Source organism: Sylvia atricapilla, chromosome 5, assembly GCF_009819655.1.
Source record: "Sylvia atricapilla isolate bSylAtr1 chromosome 5, bSylAtr1.pri, whole genome shotgun sequence".
Taxonomy (NCBI): Eukaryota; Metazoa; Chordata; class Aves; order Passeriformes; family Sylviidae; genus Sylvia; species Sylvia atricapilla.
In genome coordinates, this window is record NC_089144.1 from 68920824 (window position 1) to 68948015 (window position 27192).

A 27192-nucleotide genomic window follows, 5' to 3' on the forward strand; every position below is an offset into this window, starting at 1 on the left:
TGTTTCACAGAATCACAAAACAGTGAGGGGAGGAGGGGACTTTGGTAACCATTAAGTCCAACCTCCCCTGCTAAGGCAGATTGACCCAGAGGAGGCTGCACAGGATGTGTCCAGGTGGGTATTGAGTATCTGCAGGGAAGGGGACTGCAGCCGCTCTGGGGGCTGTTCCAGTGATCTGTCACTCCTGCAGTAAAGAAGTTTTTCTTCATGCTAAGATGGAGCTTCCTGTGTTCTAGTCTTCTAGTGCACATCGTCCCTTATTCTGTCACTGGACATGGCTGAAAAGAGTCTGGCCCCATCCTCTTGACACCACCCTTAAGATCCTTGTGTGTATTGATAAGATCCCCTCTCAGTCATCTCTTCTCCAGACTACACAGGCTCAGCTCTCTCAGCCTTTGCTCAATAGAGAGATGCCCTTCGTCTACTTTGTAGCCCTCCCCTAGACCTTCTCCAAGAGCTCCTTGTCTTTCTTGAAGTGGGCAACCCAGGATACCCAGCCACAACACAGGACATGTCACTCTGGGTGTGGCCTCTCCAGTGGAGATCATCCCTGACCTGCTGGCAGTGCTCTTCCTAACGCATCCCGGGGTACCTCTGGCTTTCTTGGCCAGAAAGGCACACTGCTGCCTCCTGGTTGTCCACTGGGAATCACAGGTCCTTCTTCTATGCAGAGCTGCTTCCTAGCAGGACAACATTTAACCTGCCCTGGTACTTCTGTGCACTTCCATTCTCCAGGACTTTTCAAGGATGATGGAGAGTGGGTGATGGCGTAGCAGTAACATCTGCCGGCTCTCTCAACGCTCATGGGTGCATCTCATCAGTATCTGTGGATTTCTGGGTGTCAAGCTTGACTAAAGGATATCTAATCTGATCTTCCTTGACCAAAGGACAATCCTCCTTTTCCCAGACTTGTGCTCTTGCCTCCATGCTCAGAGATTCCTGGAGTCTGGCTTTGGCAATAAACACTGAGCAAAGAAACCATTCAGTACCTATGCCTTCTTGTATGCTTTGTCACCAGGGCACCCCTTTGATTCAGCAGTGAGCCAATGTTTCCTTAGTCTTCCTTTTGCTACTTGTAGCAAAAGGTAGGAAATATGTGGAAGAAGCCCTTCTTGTCACACTTGACATTTCTTGCTAGATTCCATTCCAAATGGACTTAGCCTTCTTTGTCATATCCCTGCATACTCTGACAACATGCCTTTATTCCTCCTAAGTGGCCTGTCCCATTTTCCATATTCCATCAATGTTCTTCTTGTGTTTCAGTTTTGTCAGAAGCTCCTTGCTTATCCGTATAGGTCTTCTGATGCTATTAATTGATTTCTTACTAATAGGGATGCCCTGGTGCTTAGCTTGGGAGAAGTGATGCTTGAGTATTAACCAGCTCCCTTGGACCCCTCTACCTTCTGGAGTCTTAACTCATGGGATTCCTCCAAGTTGGTCCTTGAAGCAGCCAAAGGTAGCTCTCCAAAAGTCTGGGGTTGTAATCCTGCCTATTACCCAGCTTCAAAAAATTATGTGTTTCCTTCCTTTGGGGAATGCTAACCTTGAAAAGTTAGTTCAGTTGGAAATAAATTAATGAGGGATGGAATGTAAGGAAACGCTAGCTTTGTGCCCAGTGTGGGCTAGGTTTGATTCAAACGAGTTTGTTGTTCCTAATAGAGCAGCATTGCTTGCTGTGGTTGATGTTCTATTCCCACTCCATATCTGAAATGGTCTTTATGCCTTTGTGTCAAAGAAGATGCACCCAAAAGGACTTAGCTTGGAGAGATTAAATTTTAAACATGGTTTTCTCTTGATTATTGTTCAAAGCCCTTTCTTTCATCTGCCTTCAAAGAACTGCTTTATTTTTTCCCCTTGAGAACCTCTTTTACAGCTGTACGTGAGCTTGGATGTATTTTGCATTCGTCCTCCATCACAGCTCTGCTTTGACTTAAAGATTATAACAGCAGAAAATATCAAGGAGAAAAAAGCCAAGTGATGCACTTCATGGTCAGTGTTTGGTTTTGTTTTTGCAAGTGGATCAGCTATACTAAGTTATGAAAGATGCTGTAGTCCTGAATTGCTCTCTAAAGGAGCTGTTTTTTCTTTGCTGACTGTAGAGCAACCCTCCAGGAGATCAGTTAACTCCCACAGCTACTTCACTTAAGTATCTGGAGTTGAATAGCATGAACTTTTACCTGCTCTTGTGTATAAGCTCAAAGGATAATACCTTTACGAAATGTATTCTTTTAGAATGTGGAAGTTGAACGTGGGACTCGTTGAAACAATGTGGTAGAATAAGGGATGCCTCTGTGACCTTGATTTGGTAACAGGAAAATACTACTGTGGCTGGCTGCCAAAGGATGCTGTGGAGTGTACATAACACTTAAATCCTGTCTGAGCTTAATCCTCTTACAGTTTCGTAAGAATATACTGCTTGCACTAGGATACATTGGTTGGTGACAGTCAAACAGGAAAATATACTGGTAAAATACAAAATATCTGTATAAAGGGACATCAAATTTGAGATACTTCTCAGTGCCTCATACTCTGTTTTGGTTTTTGATTTGGTATTCGCATCATGATTCCTGTTGACATTAGTATGAGGCATATATTTGCCTTATACTGAAATCTCCTTATAATCTAATCAAACATATGGCAAAGTATGTGTGAAAGAAAAGTGCTCTCTCTCTCCCTTTCTCTCTTTCTCTAAAGAGAAATAAATGGTGCATGATTTGTGTGATTACTACATTAGAGTCTAATTCTGTAAATTATACTCCTTCTAATAAAATGTGAATGGTATTATATAGTGTGTAATATTCTTTCTTTCTATTGAATCCAGCTCTACTAAACTCTGAAAGATGAAGGAAGAACATCTGATAGCATTGTTGGAAAAAAAAAATCAACAGGGTAATAAAGCTAGCAGATACTAGGCTGCCTAAGATGATTCTGATAGAGAAAGTCTGGGTGACAATCAAATGCCTCTAACAACATGAGTCTCTTGTTTTTCTCTTGTTGAGCTTTTCTCTTGATGGGAATCAGTGGCTTGGTGTGAGGATTAGTGGATAGATAAATGGTATTTAAAAAGAGAGGTTAAATGTAAGTTTGGATGGATTGCTGGAAGTTGACCATTCCTGGGTAAAAAGTATTAAACTTAGGAACAGAACAAATTTTAGCACTATTCTTTTTCACTCAAATTCTTCAACTTCCTCTCAGAATGAGGAAGCCTTGCTAGATTCCTGTATTTTGTGTGTCTGTGCAGTCTAACACTCCTACTAATGGTTAAATTCAGAATCTGGATTAGTTCAGAAAAATTATCCTTAATGGTTTAGTGCACTAACATTTTCAGATGTCTATGGCACCTGCAAGAGAAGTCATTGCATTTTAAGTCCCCTCCATTCCCAGCAACTGCCCTCATTTCGTACTGGCAAGGCTGCTTATATGTAATTGTGCTTTCTGGGTGTTTGTTACTCCTAAAAATAACCCCAAATAAGACTTAAGGGTAGCCTTAAATAGTGTGTCTATAGGTATCCTTCTTGCAGGTCTCCTTCCTAAATAAATGTTACCTTTTTAACAGACTCCTGACTTCTTCCATGTGTGTTCTTTAATCATGTTAATAGTGCAGAGCCAGGAACATTGCGTGGTCTAGTGCTTGCTTCAGGTCATTTTGTTAATGGTTAACTATGTTAACAATTATTTATTGAAGTTTTTGAATAGCTGCTTTGATGGTATCAGTTTCCTTCAGTTGCATGGTAGCTAAAATTGTGAACTGTATTATGCAATTATTGCCAGTTTCTGGCAAGTAATTTATATTTTAGACCCCAAGCGTACCTTGTATGATTGACAGCAGGGAAAGTTTGTGGAGTTTCTTGGAGTCAACTGCTAAGATTTTATGTGCTTGTCTTTTAAAGAATGAAGTCTTCAGCAGCTTTCATAAAAGTTCTGAATATTGTAATTAGATATCTCTGGCAAAATGTGTGTAATGCTGTCTATGAATGTTGCTTGCAGATAGGTATGCTTTGCATCAACATCTTCCCCAAGTTAAGATAAGTAAGTCTCTAAGTCTTTTCTGCCTCCCTCTGTCATATCAGTCATGCATGTACCTCACATCGTTTGCTACTGTGAAATTATTAGTGAACATTTACCTTCTGGTTTGCCCAAGGAATGGTGTTTGATGTTTTTGACCTCATAGAGAAAACTGGGCTGATGCTCTAATCTGATCAAAACTATCTGGATGTCCTTTTTGTGTCTTCTCATGAAGTCCTATGGCTCATATAATTCATTCAAAGTGGGGGGGAAAAAAAAAAAAAAAAAAAAAAAAGTGCTTTCCCATTGACTTTTAGGTTGAGGGGAAAAAAAGTTAGTTTAGACTGCAGACTCAGAAATGGGACCTGCTGTTGTAGGGAGAGATTTAAATATCTTCTCATTGCCAGAGTCTGGTATAAAGTATAGTAGAGTTCAAGCCTAGCAGCTCTTGCTTCATAGCTGCTATGAAGAAACTTTCCCTCTAGAGCTCATATACTGAAAAAACCCCAACTTTTTATGAGATGGAGGTTTCCAGTTTATGGACTAATTTACCATTCACTTTCACAATGTAACAAACCCGAAAGAAATGTGCTTCAAATAATTTTGGTGTATCCTTTCGGAGAGAAAGGTCAAGTAATTTTGTGTTCAGTCCAAGATGCTGTGCTGCTTCCTCAAGTTTTAGGGGTGCTAATGAGAAAAAGAGGAGATTAAAATTTTATGACAAGTAGTTGATTCGATTAATATGTTTCTTGGTAGGGGATGTTTTTAAATGCAGGTATTTGAGAAGGTTCATATTTAATTGAACAAGGCTCTTTGCAGGGGAGATGGGACTAGCTGACCTTTAGAAGTCTCTTCAACCCAAAGTATCTTGTGATTCTATAAATCTGTGTAAAGGTTTTTATGTTAGACAACTTCTATTAACACTTTAATAAAAAAAATGCTTTTAGATGCGGTATAGCATAAATATAGTTAATGAAAGCAGAAGAGGTGATTAATTACTTGCATCACATTTTGTTAAAACATGTTTGATTCAGCTGAAAGATTCAGATATAATTAATAAATGGCATGCTTATTTTGAGTAACTGTGGGCTGAGTGTGTGTTCTGAAAGTCAAAAGCAGTATTCTTTTACCTTGCTACTACTTTAGATATTGTAGGATCATTAGGGTTTGCTTTGGTCTGTTATTTTTGAATAATATGCTTTCTGTGAGTCTTGCAACTCAAGCTGGTTGGGCTGGTTTTAATTTGTTCTGGTTTTGGTTGAAGTAAGGGGGAGTGTGTGTGTCCCCTGGCCACCCTCCTGCTCTCTTCCTACATATATTTAACAGTCTGAGTCTACACTGTTATTTTTGTTAAGCACCTGAAGGAGTTTTATGGAGATTGAAATGCTGGAGTGCAGTGAGAGAGAAGAGAGATAATAAAGGGGATTTGGGGAAGTACAAATAGAGATTAAACAGTATTAAGGGCAAGTTAGGGATCTTGGATGTGAATTGGAGACTGGGTCAGTGCATGTTATCTTCTTGAATAGGATTTTGTGCCAAGTCCAGACTAGAAATTACATACTGTGGTCAGTTAGGTAGGAAGAAAAGAGACTGAGATAATAGAAAGAACTGAAATGCCAATAGGAGTAATCAAGTTTCCTGAAATACAGGAATAGTTATGAATATTTTGTCACCAGTTTCTTTCCATAACCTTTCCCTCTGCTCTGTGAGATGAGTTTAGACAACAAATAAACAAGAGGGTGTAACAACAACAAAATTCCATACAACCAAAACAAAAACCCCAAGCAAACAAACTTCCCTCACCCCCCCAAAAACCAAAAACAAACCCACAAAAAAACCCCCCTGACCCCCTGCACTATTCCAGAGTATCCAGGACAGTATTTCAGTTCATCGTCTTAGTGATTTGTGAAGTGTATGTGGATGCACATGCTTCATGAAAGTGAGATTCACATGTATAAGACTAATGAATAATGTCTGTCATTCCAGGTTTTAAAAAAAAGCAGAATAAAATGTAGCTGTAATTTTCAGAGTCCAAATGGATTGCCTTTGTCCTGGAACACGGGGCTGAAGTTCTCTCTGACAGAAGCATATGCAACTGTCATCTGATTCTTAAAATGACTCCTGCATGGTTTCTAACTAAATCAGTATAAATTTCTTCTTCTTTTCTAGCTACCACAGAGTTTTTACAAAACAAAACCGAGCAAGTAAGAAAATTAGGCATTTTTGGTTTGTTCCAATCATTAAACATCAAAACATAGTTTGCCAGCCATTCTGTTCTTTTATACTGGTTGTCCTTACTCTTTCAGATCACGTGAGCCACACATTTTAGGTATTCCATAGCAGTCAGGGGGGGTTCCTCCCAGCCTTTTAGATGTTATTTCTGATAAGTTTTTTCCCCATGTAAAGTTGGGAGCAATGTGTGTTAGGTAGGCATCATTTACATGTTGCTGAATACTTAGAAAATGGCTATTAACAGGTTTACAGCAGTCGTGCTTTATCCCTCCTCGAAGGCGTAGCGTTTTCATTGTATCCGATTAGCTTTTAGGATTTGTCTTAAAAATCTAGGTGCATTCAAGCTCCTGATTTTTAGTAAACCTGGTTGCTGGGTGCCTTTGTATTCATAACTGTGGGCAGCTGCAGAGGTGCTGCTGCCCTTCTGTGGTAGCTGTGCACCTCCTCTGCAGGCACAATCTCCAGCTGTCCTGGCACTGCTTCCGCTGCCCTCGGGCACTGCTCTGGAGGTGTTATCACTGTGGCCTTGCACCTGCACAGTGTCACTGCAGCAGGGTTTCTCTGCAAGACTGCAGTGTGGGAATTGCCTCTTTCTTTTTTTTTTTTTTTCTCTCCCCTTTGGGTGTAGCTTGTGGTTTATGGCAGGGGATGCAATAATGTGTGAGTGCAAAGTTAATGGCCAGCGGGTGCTGACTTAGCAGGTGCCCTGATCAGCATGTGCTCTGCTGAGTGCCAACAGCACTGTGAGAAGGAATGGCTGAGAGGGCTTGAACAGCTTCTGGTGAAATGTGTATTGTTAGTGCAGAATTAGAGAATGGTTGGGGTAGGAAGGGGTCTCTGAAGATCACCCAGTCCAACTGTCCCTGCTAAAGCAAGGTGCACTTGGAGCAGGTTGCAGAATATCATGTCTAGATGGGTTTTGAATATACCCAGGAAAGGAGACTGCAACCTCTCTGGGCAGCCTGTTTCAGTCTTCTGTTACCCTCAAAAAAGCTTTTCCACATATTCAGATGCAGTTTCCCATTTCAGTTTGTGCCTGTTGCCCCTTGTCTTGTTGCTAAGCATCACTGAAAAGAGTCTGGCCCCATCCTCTTGACACTGCATTTAAGAAATCTGTATAAATTGATAAAATCCCTTCTCAGTCATCTCTTCTCGAAACTACACAGGCCAAACTCCCTTAGCCCTTGCTCATAAGATGGATGCTCCAGTCCCCTCATCTATGTAGCCCTCTGCAGTAGTTTCTGGTCTTTCTTGAGTTAGGGAGCCCAGAACTGGCTTCCCCAGGGCAGAGTAAAGGGAGAGGATCACCTCCCTCCACCTGTTGACCATAAGAAAAGTATTAGGGAAGAGCCACTTGTTAGACTGGAGAGAATCCAGAGGAAGGGCACTCATCTGGGGATCCCTAGCACTTCTCTTTCCATCTGGCTGCAAGGTAGAGTTGGTTTTTTTTTTCCTCTTCCTTTTGTTTTTATTTATTCCGCAAACCACTTTCACCATTGGAGTTATTTTAGTTATTATAGCTACTAATAAATCTTAGTGAATGTGAACCTGTCTCAACATTCTTTGTGCAACTGCCTGTTTCCCTTGAACACTTGTGGATTTGCAGCACCCTGTTTTCTTTTGCCTGATGTGCTAATTTGCTCATTAAATAATTCAGGTGAGGTTACAGCCAAGATGCATATATTATATAGAGGGCTGTTTCTGTAACTGGAAGCCAAAGGGGTAGTTATGACTGTACTCCTCTGGTATGCTGTTTTTAGTAACAGTTCAGTGTTGTAAGAAGGGCTTGGATTGAGTTTAGTAGCAGCGTGCCAACAGCTGATTATCTCTTTGTTCATTGGGGTTTTTTTCTGTAGTGCAGGGGTTTTCTGTCTTCAGAATGACAAGAGACTTGCAGTTTTAGTTAAGACTAGAGTTTGTTTTAGTCCTTTCCAGAGCTGAATAACATTGAGGGGAAAACTGAAATGACAATGTGGTTTGTTTTTATGAATTATGTATTGTGGAAGATATTACATGGTGTCATACCACTGTAAGCCAAGCCTAATTAGGATGTGAACATGCATGCATCATTAAAATATGCACCTAGAGCTCAAGTTATGATAATTGTTGTTGATTATTCTTCTTAGTTACCTGTTTCTATTGTAAAATTGTCTGGTTTGCTTCATAAAATCAATGTTGTTTTAAATTCTTGCAGATTCCTGCTTCAATGTCTTGAGGATCTCGATGCCAATCTACGGAAACTGAATTCACGTTTGTTTGTTATTCGTGGACAGCCCGCAGATGTTTTCCCCAGGCTTTTTAAGGTAAATGCCATCTTGTAATTCTTGTTTCTATCCACAAGTATGACCAACAAACTAACTACAGCTAGGAGTATTTCTTGTACTGTTTGGTTCAGTGCAAGTTATTAATGCAAATACTGATCTGTCCTTGCAGTTTCTCATTAAGGTTATTTGTGTTGGTTTTGAATTTTTCTTCTCTAATATACATACCACCAACTGAGCTGAGTTGTTTTTAGACTTTACTGGTTTCTGTTCCTTTCTTTCCAGAAACAGAATTGATTTCAAATGGTTTGCTAAGTGTAGGTACTGCATATTACTACCTTTTCCTTTACAGGTTCCCTTCATAGTAGTGAAATAAAATTTTGTGCACATAAATCCGTGTTCAAAGCCTGACCTGTAAAAGCAATGTTTTGTTTAGGCCAAACATCTGCTGTGATTGCTTTTTGGCCATTGAAGTGATTTAACAAGCTTTTTTCAAGTAGTAAGATTGTTAAAAGCATAGTGTAAATAAAAAGCAAATTCTAGTCAAAGAAATTTAGGGCTTTTGTGGGAAAGGGTCTTAGTGAAAAAACTAATGCCCTGAGTGGTTGTTACTGATAGTAAGATGTTGTCTATGGATAATAGTGTGTTTAAGGTAGTAATACTACAATAGTACAGTAAAAATGAACACTTGGCAAGTTGATTTGAGGATTTTTTTCAGAATGAGTGAATTGAGGTGACCGAAACAAGCAGGACTGGGGTGGGCAAAAGGAGATACCCATTTTTCTGAAGAGGTCGGATGTTCGTTATTCTTATTCCCAGATCTTCAGTGCTAACCTGAAAACTCAACCCAAATTCACATTTCCATCTTCATTATTGTGCTTTTGTTGTGAAATGCTAAGTGGATGGTACTTCTACTGGTCTTTCCTTGATTTCCCCTCTGTGAAGAATTTCCTGGAGGAGTATTGTGCCATTAGCTGCTGCTTGCAACCCCTCAGATATTCAATCTTATTGTATATGTCTGCCAAACTTAGTTTGATGGCATTTAAATAGGAGCAAAGGTCTTCCTGTTGTGCGTTGCCTTGTGGATTTGTGACAAGTCATCTTTAATACTTTAATGGCTACTTTGACAGCTCCTGTTTCAGATCTTGCTGTTAGGCTGATCTTGCTATGCCCAGCAGCATTGGATTGCCACATTTTTAGAATATTAATTTTAATGCTGGGAAGAAAATTAAAATAGCTTGTAGTATAGATAGTGTACAGCAATCAAAAAAGAACATTCACACCTGTCTGTGTCTTCTGGTTCCTCAAGTTAATGTCTTTATCATATAGTGGTTCACTGAGGAGCTTTTCAGGACATCTTCTATGCTCAAACAAGTTTCTGAAAGCTCTTGAGGATTTCTGCACTTTTAGCTGAATCCTACCTGGAACATGGATCTGTGTTTTGTAATTACATCTCACAACTTCTTTTGCCAGAGCAGTAGCTGTACATCAGACACTTGGCAGTGCAGTGAAGGGTTTATAACACTGAACAAAGCTTTTCAGATCGTCCCTGTTAAATGTCTCAAGGCGAGCAATGATCCTGACCCTGAAGAACGAGCACATGTGGAAAAGAAGTTCAGTTAAATCTGGAAAAATAACTTCAGTTAAGTCATTAACTTAGGGTAGGAGATAATGGGAGTTCTGTAGGGCCCTATCAGGGTGTCAGGAGCCCTGTCACAGGTGCCAGCAGCTGTGGATTTCCTGGGAATGAATGTATCACAGTTTCCCGGTAAGGCTTTCCTTTTCACAGTCTGAACAATTCCTTCAAAAGGCAGAACACTGAGCTATCGTTATCCTTAGAAAGACCTCAAACACCTTTAGGCTCTTTCAATTCATTTAAGTTTTGACTTGTTCTTGCCTCATCCTCTTCAATTTGTCTTGGTCTGCTTTCTCTCTTTAGCTCTTTGGCCTTGGCTCAAGAAAGAAAATAGAATTGAAACAATCACTATTTTTTTTAATGCATCAGTGTTGCTGAAACCATTCAGCAGTATGAGAATGTGCAAAGTGATCTGTGCCCATGATTCTTCTAATTGCCTGGCTGATACTAATGTGATCTGGGTGTATTCACATTACACAGCTGTTGTCTCAGAGTTTCTTGGCTCTCTTAGGGATGTGACTCTGTGTCTTGGACACTTTTTTTTTTTTTTTTAATAGTCTTCTTTGCAAAAGGCAGAGGAAAGAAGGGTTTAGAAAATTATCTGCTGCAGTTCATCAGACAGTGGTTTTATGTTATGAAGCATTATGAAATGGGATATAGATGTTGGTGTAGACATGATGGTGTAGGAGGTTGCTTGAGGATTCAAGGCCTGCTGGGTTAGTCTTGGCAGGCTTAAGGATGGTGGGATCCCAGCCTTGTTTCAAAGAGCAAGCAGTCCTTGGAATCATCTATCCTTAGGGCTGGGCTTCCTCTAGGAGAGAGGTGGAGTTCAGAAGTGAAAGAGCATCCCAGGTATTTAGTATTGAGTGTCCTTTTCTAGTGTAAATTGAATTCTCTGAAATACTACGGTGTATTAAATCAAGTCATTAAGATTGTGAGGGATTAGAAAAGTATTTGAGTTTGATTGGCATGATGACCTTCTAGGATCATCTTGTGCATATTTCACCTTTCCAATTTCCTACTGTTGCAGAAGCCTTAGCCATTACTGATCCCTTTGCTCCCTTCTTTTTCCTCACCTGTGACTGTTGTCCTTAGTAACAGAATCTGACATAAAGAATATTAGACTTCAAGGCATAAGGCGTTCTCTTTCTAGAAGACAGCCTTTTTTTCTTTTTCTAAAAATTATTTTCAAATCTTTAAATTTAAAGATTGCTGAGGGAGGAGAAGGGATTTGGAAAAGGTAAAGTGTTTGGTGATAGGGTGGGGCAATATTTCCACCCCCTCCCTTGAAACTTCAGTTCTGCTGCTAAAGCTGACAGGCATATGTAAAAAGCTTTTCTGCTGAGCAAGGTAGTGCTGCTGATCTATATTCAGAAGACAGGCTTTGTCATATTCCCCTTCTGCTGAGTCTCTTAAGGTGTGTGGATCCTAAAGTTAGAGATGAGGTTTCAAAATTTACGTGGAAATTGTTCCATTGCAGCAAGCACCTACAGTAATAGGACTGGCTTTTTTATGCCTGATAGCTAATTAGGTGCCAAAAGGTTGGACTTTATTTTTGTTATTCTGGGTGCCTAATGTATTTTGGATCTTTCTCTATCTCTGATAACTATCCACAGGTAATAGCTGGAGGTCCATTCTGGCCCTGTCCTTCCAATTCTCCTTTCCCTGACCCTCAGTCATGCAGTTGAGTTGCCAAAGGACCACACTTTTGGTTTGTGTTGTAGGAATGGAACATTGCAAAACTTTCTATTGAATATGATTCTGAACCATTTGGGAAGGAAAGAGATGCAGCTATCAAGAAGCTGGCCAGTGAAGCTGGAGTGGAGGTCATTGTTCGGATTTCGCACACATTGTATGACCTAGACAAGTAAGTTACCATTTACCTTGGATGTTAAAAAAGGAGGAAAAAAAAAACAACCCTTAGAATTTTATGTAGTATTTATTTATGTGTTGTTGGCTCCTTTCCACATGAAACAGTTCATAGTTTGAAAAACTACACATTTGTTTTGTTTTGCTTTTATCCATCCATCCGAATTTTATTACATACTGAGTAGAACTCTGAAACTCCAAAAAATGATATGTAACTGTTTCTGAAATGCAGTTTTAATTTGGAGTTCTTTTGAAAATAATGTTCATGTTAATTAGCTGTCATTTATAATTAAATTACTCAAACATGCCTGTAACTTCTCCCAAATCACATCTGGTTTTGTTCAGTTGTTTGGTTTATCTTTATTTCACTTTTTGTACACAAGTTTTGAGAAAAACTGTTTCCTACCAATTATCTATACAATAAGTAATTAGGGATTTTGTGCTATCCCTGTGTTGCCATAGTTAATGTCTTGTTTATATTTTTCCACAGATCTATTTAATGGATTAGTGTTAATTCCCTATTATAGAAACATAATCCACAAACTAGTTACAAGTATGACTTGTCTTCTCTTACATTAAGTGATTTATTGTGGTAGCTGCCCATTTTATTCTGTTACAAGCTGATGTATAAGAGACTGTTAGACACATGAGAGAGCAGTGAAATTGGAAGCATTTACTTTTTGAAACCAATAGAAGACTTTTTTTTAAATCCAAAATTGAAAATTCATTTTTTTTCCCCTCCCACCCAAACACCCCACTAAATAAGCATTTGGTTCCATCTTTCGCTTTGTAAATTTTTCTTTGAAGTTTTCCTTTTTCTCCAAGACTTCAGATATATTTAAAATGGCAATGCAAAACATGAAACTGTGCTTTTACAGCAGTCATTGTGTGTAAGCTGCACGTTAAGTTCTCCCCATATTAAGATAGTTTTAATATTGACTCCTGTTTTCAATACCAGAAGGCAGACGTGAATTTCTTTGAATGTAAATACCGTGGCCTTGTACATGACTTGGATACTTCTGTATGGAGCTAGGATCTCTATCTGCTTTACTGATCTGTTCTTTTCTTTGCCTTGAACTGTCTGCGTTCATTATATCCTTGTTCATGAGGGAATTTCTGTAACCCAGGAATGAAGAGAATTGACTTGGTTATAAACAGTTAATTTCTATGTCTCCCTAGTGGGGAAAGAAGGATGGTATATTTAAGGTTCTAACTGTCGGGATTACCTTGTGTATTTGGGATTCTGTGTAAGCTGGAGGGAGGCAAGAAGATATTTCTGTGTAGGTGTGTATATTTTATAAGAAAAACTGTTAAATAGTATTGTCTGACATGCTTCTTTTCTTTTTTTCTTTAATATAGAATAATAGAATTAAATGGAGGACAGCCTCCTCTTACTTACAAGCGATTTCAGACCCTAATTAGTAGAATGGAACCCCTGGAGATGCCTGTGGAGACTATTACCCCAGAAGTAATGAAAAAATGCACTACTCCAGTTTCTGATGATCATGATGAGAAATATGGTGTGCCATCACTTGAAGAGCTGGGTATGTTCTGAGATTGCTTTGACATTTTGAAACAAGTAAGATATAATCTACCACTAAAAGCATAATACATAAAACAACAAGTGAGGTCCTGCTGGTGGTTAATTGTTAACCTGACACAATTATGGCATACAAAGGAACCGAAAAAGATAATCAACTCTGTGACTTTTGGTTGTTTTCTGGTAAATGAGAGCTCAGGTCAAACTATACTAAGCACTGTTTGGCTTTTTGTAATACATCATAGCCGATTTCCCAGGGTACCAAATGATCATTAAGCTACTAATTAAGTCTTTGGTGCTTCATTCTGTATTAAATACACTTTGGATCTTTGTGCTTCAGGTCATTAATCTGTCGTTTAACAAACTAGTTTAAAAAAAACATTCTTTTCATGATATGCCAAAAAAAAAATTACTGATAAGAGAGTTAATTACTTTAGAAGGTTCTGGGGGGAGAAAAGTCTTATGTTTCTCTAAATGTGATTTTAAGGAATAGTATCAGTTATTGTCCTGTAAATCTCCTCATCTCTTTCCTGTTTCCCCACACATCCCAAAATACAAGCAAATGTGCTCTGACCTCCAAATTGCTAACAAAAGAGTCTGACCAGATTTTGGTTAACGTGTGACTGCCCTGTCTGGTCCATTTGAACTCTCACAGAGGAGACCTTGGTTTTTAAAGCCTTTATAAGAAGAGGTGATCTCACTGTGCAGTAGTTAAACTATAGGCAGACATTCTCCCATGCATCTGGTGAGGAATCTTGGGGCAGGTGGGTGGGTGTGGAAAAAATCTCATTACCTTCTTTTTATCTTTCTTTTGTGGCTCAAGTACGCATTTATCATCAAATGAACCATCTCTGTTATTTAATTTCTGTTATTTAAGTTCTGAAGATGGCACTCACACTTTTACCCTGGTGGAAGTTTTTAGACATTCTGTAAATTACAATAGCAATTGTTGCTTCCTAGTAGTAATTAAAAAAAAAAAAGAAGTTATGGTTTCAGGGTAGCCTGCATATTGCCAATTTGGAAAATGATGAAGGGGTCACTTCAATCAAAAAATACCCCCCAAAAATCCAGAAGAATTGGGACTGAAGTAAGAGCATTCAGCATCTAAAATTTGTAATGTGTGTTAATATACATGTAAAAGTAAAAACTTGAATTTTGCTGCAAGTTAGGAGGTACTGGATATACTTTGAGAAGACTTGGTTGCATGCTGTTTTAAAACACACTTTTATGTGTCCAACTTCTTAAGGTTTTTCTCAGTAGTAGAGATGCAGTTGTCAAGTATCAATATGCTATGATTTTGTTGCCTTACAGTATAAGCAAACAAGCAATTTCCATGTTTCAATTTGTCTTTCAGGTTTTGACACGGATGGTCTGCCTTCTGCAGTATGGCCAGGGGGAGAAACTGAAGCTCTCACACGATTAGAAAGACATTTAGAACGAAAGGTATGTTTCAGATCACTGCAAGTCTGACATATCTGGGAAACATAGTCTTTGCTGTGAAACCTAAAGGAATTTGGGTAACTTGTGTTAAAAAAAAATCAAACCCACAAACTTGAATGCAAGGCCTCAATGATATTTCTTTTTTAAAGATGATAATAGATTATCTTAGATAGGAATTTTAGAGACGGTCTGTTTTACTCTTCTGTACTAAAAAAAAAATTGAATTTATTTTTGAAGTAATTTTATTTGAAGCATACATTTTATAATTTTGAAGGGGAATTCCTTTGACAACTAATGTATTGCTAGTTGTCTAGGTTTCCAGTGTATTTAAAAGAAAGGCACAGATAGTTCTGGAAGACAGTCCATGCCTTCTGCATTGAGTTGAATTGCCTTCTAGAGGTTCTGCTGATTCAAAAGGAGCGCCTCTGTATCGTAGGTGACCTGCCCATCTGTCCACTGTTTGGATTCAGTTACACACAGTTTGCCATTTCTCTCTCTCTGAGTTGCTTTGTAGCCTCTGGTCTGATTTTGCTGTGTGGGTTTTGTTTTGTCTTGTTTTAAGGCTTGGGTAGCAAACTTTGAAAGACCACGAATGAATGCAAATTCCCTTCTGGCAAGCCCTACGGGGCTTAGTCCCTACCTCCGCTTTGGCTGTTTGTCCTGTCGGCTCTTTTATTTCAAGTTAACGGATCTGTACAAAAAGGTAGGACTTCTGTGTGGTCAGATACATATTGTTGGGTGCCGTGGTTTTCCCCTACTTCTCCTAATAAAATGCTTTTCTTTAATGATGATCCTCAGGTAAAAAAGAACAGCTCCCCTCCCCTCTCCCTCTATGGCCAGCTGTTATGGCGTGAATTTTTCTACACAGCGGCGACTAACAATCCACGGTTTGATAAAATGGAGGGGAATCCTATCTGTGTTCAAATTCCATGGGATAAGAATCCTGAGGCTTTGGCCAAATGGGCAGAAGGCAGGACAGGTTTTCCTTGGATTGATGCAATTATGACACAACTTCGTCAGGAAGGTTGGATTCACCATTTAGCGCGGCATGCTGTAGCATGCTTTCTGACTCGAGGTGACCTTTGGATTAGCTGGGAAGAAGGAATGAAGGTATTGTTCCTTTTTCTTGAATTTCTTAAAGTGCCTGTTAAAGTTTCAGATAGTCATTCTAGAATTGTTACTATGTGGTGTAAGTTGAATTTTAAACCTTAAATTGCGGGCAAAAGTAAATCGGTTCTGATAAACCAGGCGTGCTGAAATTTTACCTCTTGAATGTGCCGTTTTATTGGAATGTTAAGAGTGTTTCTTGCAGTCAGAGTGGGTCTGAAATTCTTTTAAATTTGAGAATTCTTCCTAAATCTTGACAAATAAACCTGGAGAACTATTGTAATTTAGATCTTTTTTTTCCTAATCATTCTGTGTGTGAACAATTCCTGTTCATATCTTTCATCTGCTTCCCTGGAAAGGGGATATACTATGAGAATTAAAGAGAGGAAACTAAAAGCTGAGCATGTCCTTTCAGCAATTTCTCTCACTTTGCCCAGTGTTAGAACTGTGACTAAAAGCAACATGATTTGGCTGAAGCTCAATGCAGTTAATTTTATGCAATTATAAGGTGCTGAAGTTCAAATCTAAGATGTCAGGTTTTTGAAGAAAAAAATGGAATAATTTATTCTCACTTATTAGGCCTTTGAATCAATTTTACATTTTTTGAAGGGCAGCACAACTTTTACTGAGCAATAATAATCTATGAAAAATTGAGAATCAGACAATTTTATTTTTGAAATCTAAAAAAATTTAATTGCCATCAGGGTTTTGACCTCATATTTCTATATGTATATAATCATATGAAATTTCCTTTCTTAAGAAATCAGTTGTAAATAAGCACCTTTCAGTTTAAAAAAATTTTGGTTACTTCTGCAGTTCACAAATACAGATATTGAATATGCACATACATTGGTAACTCAGTATATTACAGATAAATTACTCTGTAAATTTCAGATACATGGCAGCTTGTTCTTACTTTTGCAATAATACGGATATATGAAGGCCCCAGACTTGTGCAGTCGAATGATGTTCAACTCAAGTTTCCATAGCTAGTAAAAGTTAATCTGGCCTTCCATGTGGTGTTATTTCCCAAGTCTTACTACATGGCAGCATCTAGTGGAACAACTGTGTGCTAACACACTTCATGTCTAAAGATCTTGTTGCATTATGAGTCACTATCTATTTTGATACGTTTTTTGAAAGCATTTTAACATAAATCCGATTTTTTCAAAACAAACGTTTTCCCAAGTAGTTGTAGATATTTAGTAAGAGATACTTTTGTAACAGACAGTGTATGCTGTGGAATGAATGTTTATTAAGTATAAGGAGAGAGAGAGATCATTGTTTAGTGGTATTACCTTATTTAGGTGTTGTATAGGAGTAATATTAGTTAAAGTTGGATGGCAGTACTACGATGTCAAGTTTTTAGTGCCTTAGCACAAAGAAACATGGTTGCTCTTGAACATCTGGAACTTATGTAAGTTTGGAAAAAAAATTTAGAACTTGCAAAAATATGTATTAGATAAGTATCTGTTCTTAAAACTATTTCTGGGTGCACTCTTTTTATAAGAGGTCCTTGAAGGTTGTCCTTCACAGAATGAGGCTTCACTCTGTTTTTTGTCAGCCTGCATTGCTAGTGATCTGACTGAGCAAATAAATTTCCTTTTGTACAATTTAGTACTGTCTGTGTTGAAGGTGAAAAAACAATCAGTGCTAGAAGCTTGAATGTTTCACAGCCACTGAGCTCCAGATTTAAACTAAAACCCTCATAAATCTTTAACTTTCTCATGTTTTGGTTTTTTGGTTTTTTTAAAAACAAAATAATAGGGATAGCGAATTAAATTGTTTGGAAGATTTTTCTTCTTCTTGATTTTCAGACCAGAATTCATTATCTGTCACATCATCCTTCAGTGTTCTTGGTGGTTCATAATGCTTTCAGGAATTCGAGTGTATTCTCAAAACTGTTACTTGCTAGATTAACTATTAGCCTTCAAGAAAACAACTTCTGCATGTTTGTGCTGCCCTAAAACTCTTGAATTCTACTCCTGGGATTCTTCACATAGTGAAAAGTGCTGTGCAAGTTGAGGTATTCAGACCAGCAATTTGAGTTCAAAATGTACTTTGTGTGTTCCCTGTTTTTGGAAGTTTGCAAAGCTTACTCAACTGTGATGTGATGAAGCAATTCTTCTGAAAACAGCAAATGCCATTTGGAAACCATGAGGCTGCAGCCATCCTTTGGGGTTTTCTTTTTCAAGGATGTGTTTATGTAAAAGTGTGTAGCTTTCTGAGATGTATACAAGTTTGTTTACAGGTTAAAAGCCTGGTTTTGAGTATTTTCTTTTTTTCTTGAGTTTGGCATTAAGGCATTTGCAATTCCATACTGTGAATGCTGTCAGGTAAGAAAGAGCTTAAATCAGAAACTCAGGAACTAATCTTGCAAAGGTATGTGTCTTGAAGGTGTGCCATGCCCAGACTAACTTGCTGACGTGTTTTCTTAAGGTCTTTGAAGAGCTGTTACTTGATGCAGATTGGAGTGTGAATGCTGGAAGCTGGATGTGGCTATCCTGTAGTTCCTTCTTTCAGCAGTTTTTTCACTGCTACTGCCCAGTGGGTTTTGGCAGAAGAACTGACCCAAATGGGGATTATATCAGGTAACTCCCAATCCAGAAATGGTAATGACTGATTCACGAGTTGCTTTAACTATCAAGCAGCTTTGTACTTAACATGACCTTTTAACCTTTTTGTTATGTTTTTAAAGACGTTATTTACCAGTACTTAGAGGTTTCCCTGCAAAATACATCTATGATCCTTGGAATGCCCCAGAGAGCATCCAGAAGGCTGCAAAATGTATTATAGGAGTTAATTATCCCAAACCAATGGTAAACCATGCAGAGGCAAGCCGTCTGAATATTGAGAGGATGAAACAGATCTACCAGCAGCTTTCACGATACAGAGGACTGGGTATGGTTATAGATTATTTGCTTTATTTATTTTTTTTAAACTTCTCTCACCTTTTAGCAATAAATTTAGTCTCACTGTCAGTGAGAGTCAGGTCTAAGCTCAGGGTGGTCACCTGGGTTGGTATCCAAGGAAATACATAACTGAGAAAGGAAAGAGTTTGAGGGGAATGCCTCTTGAAATATTGCCTGGATTATTTTTTTTTTCTATGGGTCTTTGAAAGTGCTTTTGTTAAACTGGGCCTTTTGTGCATTCTGATAAACTCTCGCACAGTTAAGTTTTGGTACCAGTGATTAGAAATTTAGTATGATTCATAACTTCAGTGATACTGTATTTGCATGTGCAAATGCTGTTGCAGGAGTAGGCACCAACCCAGTCCCTGGTAGATTCTTCCCCTTTGCTCTGAGAGGTAGACCAGGTGCATTGCACTGCTTAGGAAGATGTGAGGAGTCAGTATGTTCAGATACTGGGTATTGAATCAGCATACATTGGACATGTGTTACTAAGGATTATTGGAAAAGTTAAGCAGAATATGATGTAGAAGAATTAAAGTTAAGTAAATGTAAACTAAAATTGGTTGGCAAGAAACAGAAGCAGGCAAGACAGAGATGTGTTCTCCTGTCATAAAAGTAAACCACTCAAGGTGAGGGTGGAGAATTGGCTATCACAAGGAAAACAGAAGGCTGCACTTGATTTTTTTTTTCTTTGCTATCTTTCTTTATATATTTTGTTTTGGTTTTTAGGTCTTCTTGCAACTGTGCCTTCTAATCCAAATGGAAATGGAAATGGTGGCCTAATGGGCTATTCACCAGGAGAAAGCATTTCTGGTTGTGGTAGTACAGGAGGTCAGTCAAGTTCTTTCAATACATAGAATTATTGGGACTGAACTACAAGAAGTATGAACTATGAACTTCTTTTATAATGCCCTTGCCATTTTGTATGATAAGAAAGAACTGCTTTCGCAAGACAATTTTGAGTGCAAGTCACAAATATTTTCAAATTTATTCACTGTTCAATAGTATTTGTATGTAGACATCATTAAATTATTTTTTAATCTCAAATATGCAAATATTTTTCACCTGTGTTTTTTCCCCTCCAAAAATTACTTATTTTCTAGTATCAAACAATTTTATTTCAAAAGCATTTGAATATGATTTTTTCTGAGAAGTGTATAAGCATCCTGATATTTATAATAAGGAGCAGCTTGTGAGCTTTCAGGTGAGAATTATTAACTTGTAAAGTTTTCATTAGATTGCTTACTGGAATTTATTTCTACTAAGAAAAAATAAGAACAGTATTAAGATTGTATTAACTCATGGTTTATCTTAAATTCTTAAATACTATGTAAACCTTGGACTCGTCAATGTAAAGTATACAGCAGAACTGGAAATCTACTGTTTTTATATTCCTCTTAGGCTTTACTCAAGGTTAGAAGCAGATGGTGGAGGAATATGGACCTTACTGTTCTTAGCCAGTACGACTCTTCTAAAGATTTAAAATACAAGCTCTGTAAAGCTGGGTGCTTGAGCTTTTATTTCTTATAAGTTTAGGATGTGTATAAGACAAGAAGAGTTTATTTTTTAAAAAATGAACATAATGTGCACTCTTTTCTCTTTAAAATGTGTTTAGGTATACATGTACTTACACTTTTCACATCAGAAATGTATTCCTTTTGTAGGAGGTTCAGTAAATTTGCAAAGACAAAAACTACTAGAGCTTTGGACCTGTAATGAGGTGGTTTCAAAAAACTATAGTTTAAAAGCCACAATAAAAAGCCTATCTCTTGAAGAGGAGGGACAACTCCCCCACATTTTAAATCCCAAAAGTGGAGTCGTACCTTCTGTTCTGTTTAAGTCTTCTCCCTGCCTCTCCAGGAGCTCAGCTGGGAGCTGGTGATGGTCATTCTGTTGTTCAGTCATGTGCCCTGGGAGACTCTCACACAGGAACAAGTGGAGTTCAGCAGCAAGGTATTGTGGCAGTGGCTGTCTGTAGAGGATCTTCAAATCCTTGCAACTATGGAAAACCAGACAAAACATCAAAATAGCATGGATAGATTTTGGGTGACAGCGGCTGTCTACAAACATGAACTGACCCTGTTTCTGTTCTTGAAACATAGAAATTATTTCTTAGAGTGAACTTGCTTGTCTTGTCATTTTTATCTCTAAAGTCCTCATCTAGAGCAGGTTTTGTATTTTGTGAGTGGGAGGGATCAAAAGTGTGACTAAACAAAAACTAATAAACATTATCCTAGGCTACTTTAAAAGAAGCTGAAAACCAGAAGTTCACTGTGTGTATTGAATAGCAAAATTTGTATATCTTTTCCCTGATTTCACTACCACTCTTTCCATATATAATTAATTTCCACAGTTCTGTGTGGATAGCCTCTTATTGTGGAAGCAGGTATTTGTTACTTTATTTGTACACAACCTTAAGCTGTGGTTTGTGATAAATCCAAGTTGCAATGAAGTTTAACCCAACTGTTTGTTTCTTTGCAGTCTTAACAGAGGTGGTGTGTTTACTGATCAGGAAAGACTGTTTTCTGTTTTGTTTAAGCACCCAGAACTTAACCGGACACCGCAGCTGTTCAGAACAAGAAACCTTGCAACTGTTTCTGCTGATTGCACTATTCATGCAGAACACTCAGTTTCAAGGTTGCCAGTAGATACTTTACGTGAATCAGAAGAAAGTTCTCATCTTTCTTTTAAGTTGCTTGCCTTTTTTTGGTTTTCCACAACTAAGTTATGCCAGTGATTCATTAGCGTTGCTATAGCAAAATAATAAAAAGATAAGGAGACTTGGCAGAAGTAATGTTAAAATTTATAACAACTTAATCTTTGGATATACAAGTATCCTGCTTGTTGCAAATACAATGCATAAATACGTAGACACTAAATGTTGTTCACTCTGCACATATAAGTGCATATATGTTTAACTGCTGTAGACTACCATGAGGCTTCTTTTTCTTTTGCATAAGAACTCCTCTGCATTCAGGATGGTTTCTGGCAGGATTTTTCTTGATTGTGGAAAATAAATCAATTTGCTCCTTTTTGTTGTCATAAAGAACATAATTTTACACTTGCTTGAAGCTCTAAATTTTATGTAGTATAATAAATATCTACTGTATCTGAACAGGTTACTGTCAAGCAAGTAGTATCTTACACTATGCTCATGGAGACAATCAGCAATCACACTTATTGCAAGCAGGTAATTTAAACACCAGCAAAAAAAAAAAAAAATACAACCCAAACACTTTTCTTGGATATATAAGGGTGCAATAGAGTCTTAATGTAAACACTGATTTTAAATTATCAGGAAGAACGGCCCTTGGTACTGGCATTAGTGCAGGGAAACGCCCAAATCCAGAAGAAGAAACTCAGAGCGTTGGACCAAAAGTCCAGCGACAGAGCACAAACTAAACTGGTAAGATCTGAGGCACCTTAAAGTTATAAAAAGTTCTGTACAAATTTTGTGTCTGTGGTAACATTCGTGTCAGTGCAATGCAAAGGATCCTAAACTGTTGCTGTGAATATTTCTTTTCTGGGGACTGTACAAACAGACAGAACGAAATCCTAGCTCTCTCTAAGAGGTTTTGAAGTATCCAAAAACGAGGTAGTTGCAAAAATAGAGCCAGACTGAGGATTATCAGACACAGATCCAGGTGTTAACAAAAGGAAGATAGCTAAACTGTGGTTTTAATGCACAGAACTGCTTAAGTAGCTTCAGTTACTCTCTGCTCCCACATCTCACCTTAAGTTGTGCCAGTAGCATTGCCTGTGTGAATGTATGGTGACCTGAATCAGGAGACTAAGACAACTTAAAAGGAAGAGCTCAGGGCCTGGATTAGTTTGGACATATAAGTGGACTAAGCAGAGAGATACTGCCAAAAACCAGCAAAATACTGATGTGGTTCTTAAGTGTGGAGATGTAGGGACAAATAAGATTTGAAGATGTGAGCCTTTGTCATTGTTCTGTAATTGAAGCAGGTTACTCAATACCTAAGTTTGTCCAGCTGTGGTGAAAAAGACTTGAATTTGGAGAAGGCATTGTAGATGGACACACATAAACAGGTGTGAAAATGTGGAGAGAGAAAACTGGAGAAGGAGTTTTTTATGTGTAAAATCATCAACATAGAGAAGATAAGTCAATTGTGGTTTTTGGATTAAGTTTGGAACAGGATAGAGGAATGAGAAGGCCAGAATTGTTATACCTCTTCCCCCAGTAAGCTTGATTTGAGAGGAACAAGGAAGATGACCTGAAAAGAATTAAGACTAAATTAAAGAGTAATTACTAAGGAGGAAAGCCAAATAATGGAGGACTGTCTGAAATAAGAGAGCACAGGATTTCAGGGCTGGGAGTGTGGCTGCAAAGGTTAAAGGTGATTGAGATGTTTTAAAAAAACGAAGTGGAGCATTGGTCATTGTGAAATTTGAAGAATAAGTAAGAACAGCACAACAATTGAGATAATAGCACATGGAGAGACACTGTTGGAACTGGAAAACAGGGATTCCATACAACAAGTGTAGGAGATACATTCATCATCTCTAGAGATAAAAAGGGAAATTCAGTCTACTTCATTTGGTTTTGACAGCAAGATGTAATTTTGCTCGTTACACAGTGGCAGCACTTTGTCAAAGTTACTGCGGTGCATTAGGAACAATTGTGTCTTACTGATTTGATTCCGCGCAGAACCACAGCATTGTTTCCATGATGCTGTCAATTGAGGAGGTGAGCTGAGACCTTAGTGAGTGATCCATCTGCTATTTTCTCACATACTGGAAGCCCTGTAAACTGCTTCTGTGTTCTCAAACTGATTTCTGTTTTTTTTTTGGATGGGCCTGAGTGGAACATAATTCCAAGAGAGTCTGTGTTTCAGTAGTTGTCTAATCCTTAGTATGTGTAGATTCATTCAGCATCCATGTTTTGTATTGCAGAATTCCTTAGGTGCTCGTGTCTGTGTAGAAGAAGTACCTGCAGAGCGAACGTCTGGTTCCTGTCTAAGCTCTTTTTCAATTGAGAGACAGGTTGGAGGGGTTTTTAGTTTGGCAGAGAAGATGATTTTGTTAGGGGTGTTCAAAGCATGCTGCAAAAGCATTATAGTCAATACAAACATCAGCTAAGATCATACTCAAAAACACTGCTGGCGAAAGGTTGTGCACTTCTGAATAGCACTAAAGTACAGAGTACAGAGGCTTTTGTTGGGTTTCTCTTCTTTTTTTTCCTTCTCCTTTTAGCCTCTAAGGTGAGAAATAAGAATTCTGAGTATTTGGGTCAATACAGATTGGGACAGGGCTTCCTGCATTGAGAAGGGGGGAAACAGTACTGGTCCCTTGAATGACTTCTGTCTTCAAACACATCAAACTGCTTAAGAATATTTTTTTTTTCTTTTTTTCTTGCAGCTTGATTGGAAGAGAAGTTTGCCACTCAAAGAACACATGGGACAAAATTCCTGCAACTCTTTATTGGAGCTAAAGTGTTGTGAGAGTTCATGTTCGAAAATTACATACCTTTTCATAAATTATTTTCACTTGTTCTCAGTTGTTGAAAGCAAGTCCAATTTTTGGAATGCATTATTTCTAACTGGCATTTCTATGGTTTTTAACTTTTTAATGACTCTTTCACAAAGGGCAAATTGAGTTTTGTATATAAAGTATTTGGTGAAGAATTTGCTAACTTATTGTAAATATAAATATTCATGATTAGTGATAGACCCATCAATATATTTTTGATAATCTTTCATGTATATGGTCGTAGGAAAAGCTCTAAGTGCTGTTCTGAAAAACAAATGAAAATAGAAAGTTTGGAAGTTTTTTAATTGTTATTATTTTTAGATTCCATATTTGAGCTCTGTATGATCAACTTCATATTTTCATAATATAAGTGCTTAGGACTGTGTTTAATCAAATACAGTAGAGTTGTAATCATAGTTAATCACATCTGTATATAATACACATGCCAATTTTAGTCGAGTTGTAAGATTTTCATGTATATGTCCAGTCCTTGTATTTCTCAGTTGCCTTGTTCAGTAATGACATACCTTGTTAATAAAAGGAAATTGTATATATAGATACATATGTTTGTCTCTTGTGTAGTCTATTGCTCCTGCTTAAATTTCCAAACAGAACTGTTTCAGGAAAGAAGAAAAATACTCTTTTTAGACTGAATCTGGAAGTCACAAACAATGAACTATATTACCTTTTACTTCCAATTTTCATAACACTGAAGCAAATTATCCAGTCCTTTTTCTTGAAACTGCATGTATGTGTTCTGACCATTAACTGTTTTTCACTGATGTGTTTATTGTTTCTTCACAATCTAGGTGTTTGGGTTGGTTTTTTCCCCTGCTATAATTACAAATTGCTTGATAGCTGCGGACTCTTTCCTGCAATCCGTTTAATTTGCTGCTTTTTGAGGATGTTGATTTCAGACTTGCTTGAATGCTCCAGTCAATACTGTCCCAAATGTTTAGAGAAGTTTTAGCTGTTTTCTCAGACCATTGAGATCTCTGAAGAAGCAGTATGAATCTGCATATGACCAGGTTAGTTTCTTACTTGAATAGGTGCCCAAATTAAAATCCTAGAATATCCTGAGTTGGAAGGGACCCAGAAGAATCACTTACTCCAACTTCTGGCCCTGCACAGCACCATCCCCAAGAATCTCAGGCACCATGTACCTGAGGAATCTGTTCCCAACCATCCTCTGGTGAAGAACTTTTTCTGGATATCCAACCTAAACCTCCCCTGACACAACTTCAGGCCTTTGCCTGGGTTCTGTCACTGGTCACCACAGAGAAGAGATCAGTGCCTGACCCTCCTCTTCCCCTCATGAGGAAGTTGCAGACTGCAGTGAGGTCTCCTCCAAGCTGAACAGACCAAGTGTCCTCAGCTGCTCCTCATGCAGCTTTCCCTCAAGGCCCCTCACCATCCCTGCTGCCCTCCTTTGGGCTGAGAGCTTTAAATCCTTCTTACATTCACACCAAAACTGCCCCCAGCACTGGAGGTGAGCAGAGCAGGACAATCCCCTTCCTCGCCTGGCTGGCCATGCTGGGCATGATGTCCCCCAGGACATGGGTGGCCCTCCTGGCTGCCAGGGCACTGCTGGCTCATGTTCAGTATGACACTGAGCAGGACCTCAGTGCCTTTCCATGGCACTGCTCCCCAGCATCTCATTCCCCAGTCTGTTCGTACATCCAGGGTTGTCCCATCCCAGGAGCAGAATCCAGCACTTGTCTTTGTTAAACTTCATATGGTTGGTACTAATTAGTAAATAATTTCAGAGTGAGAGGAGTTACTTTTCCTGTTCTTAATATCACATTGGTGACTTACAGACAGGGGGCATTTCTGTGCATTGGTTTAAAATTTAGATTAGAATTTTGGATTAACGACATAAGCAGCAGAGTTCTTGTGGTAGAGTAAATTACCATGGTACTAGATTTGAGATTATAGTTGTTAATGTAAATATCTCTGCATACTGATTTGTATACAATGGCAAAATCAAAAGTACTACTAAGAAAATAGGGGCATGTCTTCTATCTTGAGGTGTAGAGAATGTTTGAAATTGAAGAAAAAACTCAATGGTGAGAATAGAGAACCAGATGCTAAGTATTTTCCACAGATCAGTCCAAATAAAATGGAAGGGTTCCCTAGGGACATACATAATAAGGAGACATACATAATAAGGAGAATTAACAATCCTTTTTTTTGTTGAAGTAGTCTGAAAATAGAAAAAAAAAATAGGCCTAGACTGCCTGAAGACATGTTACTCTGTCAAGATAATGCTGAATTTTTCTGCTAACCTTGTATTAAAAAAACCATACCATCTCATTAAATATTCCACCTAGATTTTTTGAATGATTAGGCTATGAAACTCCCATATGAAACTCCCATCAAGATAATAACATCTGCTTAAATAATACCTTCCCCTAACTAGTCTGGAAGTTCCATAGGTGAAAGAAGAAATTTCCCCAAGAGTTTATTTTGATGATAAGTTAATTCCCCCCTCCCTTCTTAAGTGCTGAAAGCAGTTATTCCTCTTGGTGTAAGGCAAATCCTTGGATTTGCAAAGGAAAATCTGTGGAGATGCTGTTCAGCTTGTGGGCTGGCTTTGAAGGAGTTCTGGTATCAGGACTGTGGTGAGAGAAAGAAGACTCAGTTTAGTGTGAGAGAGGGGAGAAGTTGTCTTCAGAGCAGCAATAACCTCATAAATGA

General features: G+C 38.3%; 1 protein-coding gene across 3 annotated transcripts in view; it reads left to right on the plus strand.

Annotated features, from left to right (window-relative positions):
• CRY1 (cryptochrome circadian regulator 1) overlaps positions 1-25057 on the plus strand; it is a 40785-nt gene extending 15728 nt beyond the window's left edge. The window contains exons 2-14 of one of the 3 annotated variants that reach the window (XM_066319993.1): positions 8432-8540; positions 11859-12001; positions 13363-13547; positions 14898-14986; positions 15546-15686; positions 15782-16093; positions 18530-18681; positions 18789-18991; positions 19732-19833; positions 20863-20955; positions 22121-22192; positions 22301-22408; positions 24385-25057. In XM_066319993.1, the coding sequence (XP_066176090.1) occupies positions 8432-8540; positions 11859-12001; positions 13363-13547; positions 14898-14986; positions 15546-15686; positions 15782-16093; positions 18530-18681; positions 18789-18991; positions 19732-19833; positions 20863-20955; positions 22121-22192; positions 22301-22404 (1705 nt within the window). In that variant the 3' untranslated portion in view covers positions 22405-22408; positions 24385-25057. The remainder of the gene's footprint in view (positions 1-8431; positions 8541-11858; positions 12002-13362; positions 13548-14897; positions 14987-15545; positions 15687-15781; positions 16094-18529; positions 18682-18788; positions 18992-19731; positions 19834-20862; positions 20956-22120; positions 22193-22300; positions 22409-24384) is intronic. The other 2 variants (XM_066319994.1, XM_066319995.1) reach the window with 2 other exon arrangements.
• Positions 25058-27192: the final 2135 nt, after the last annotated feature.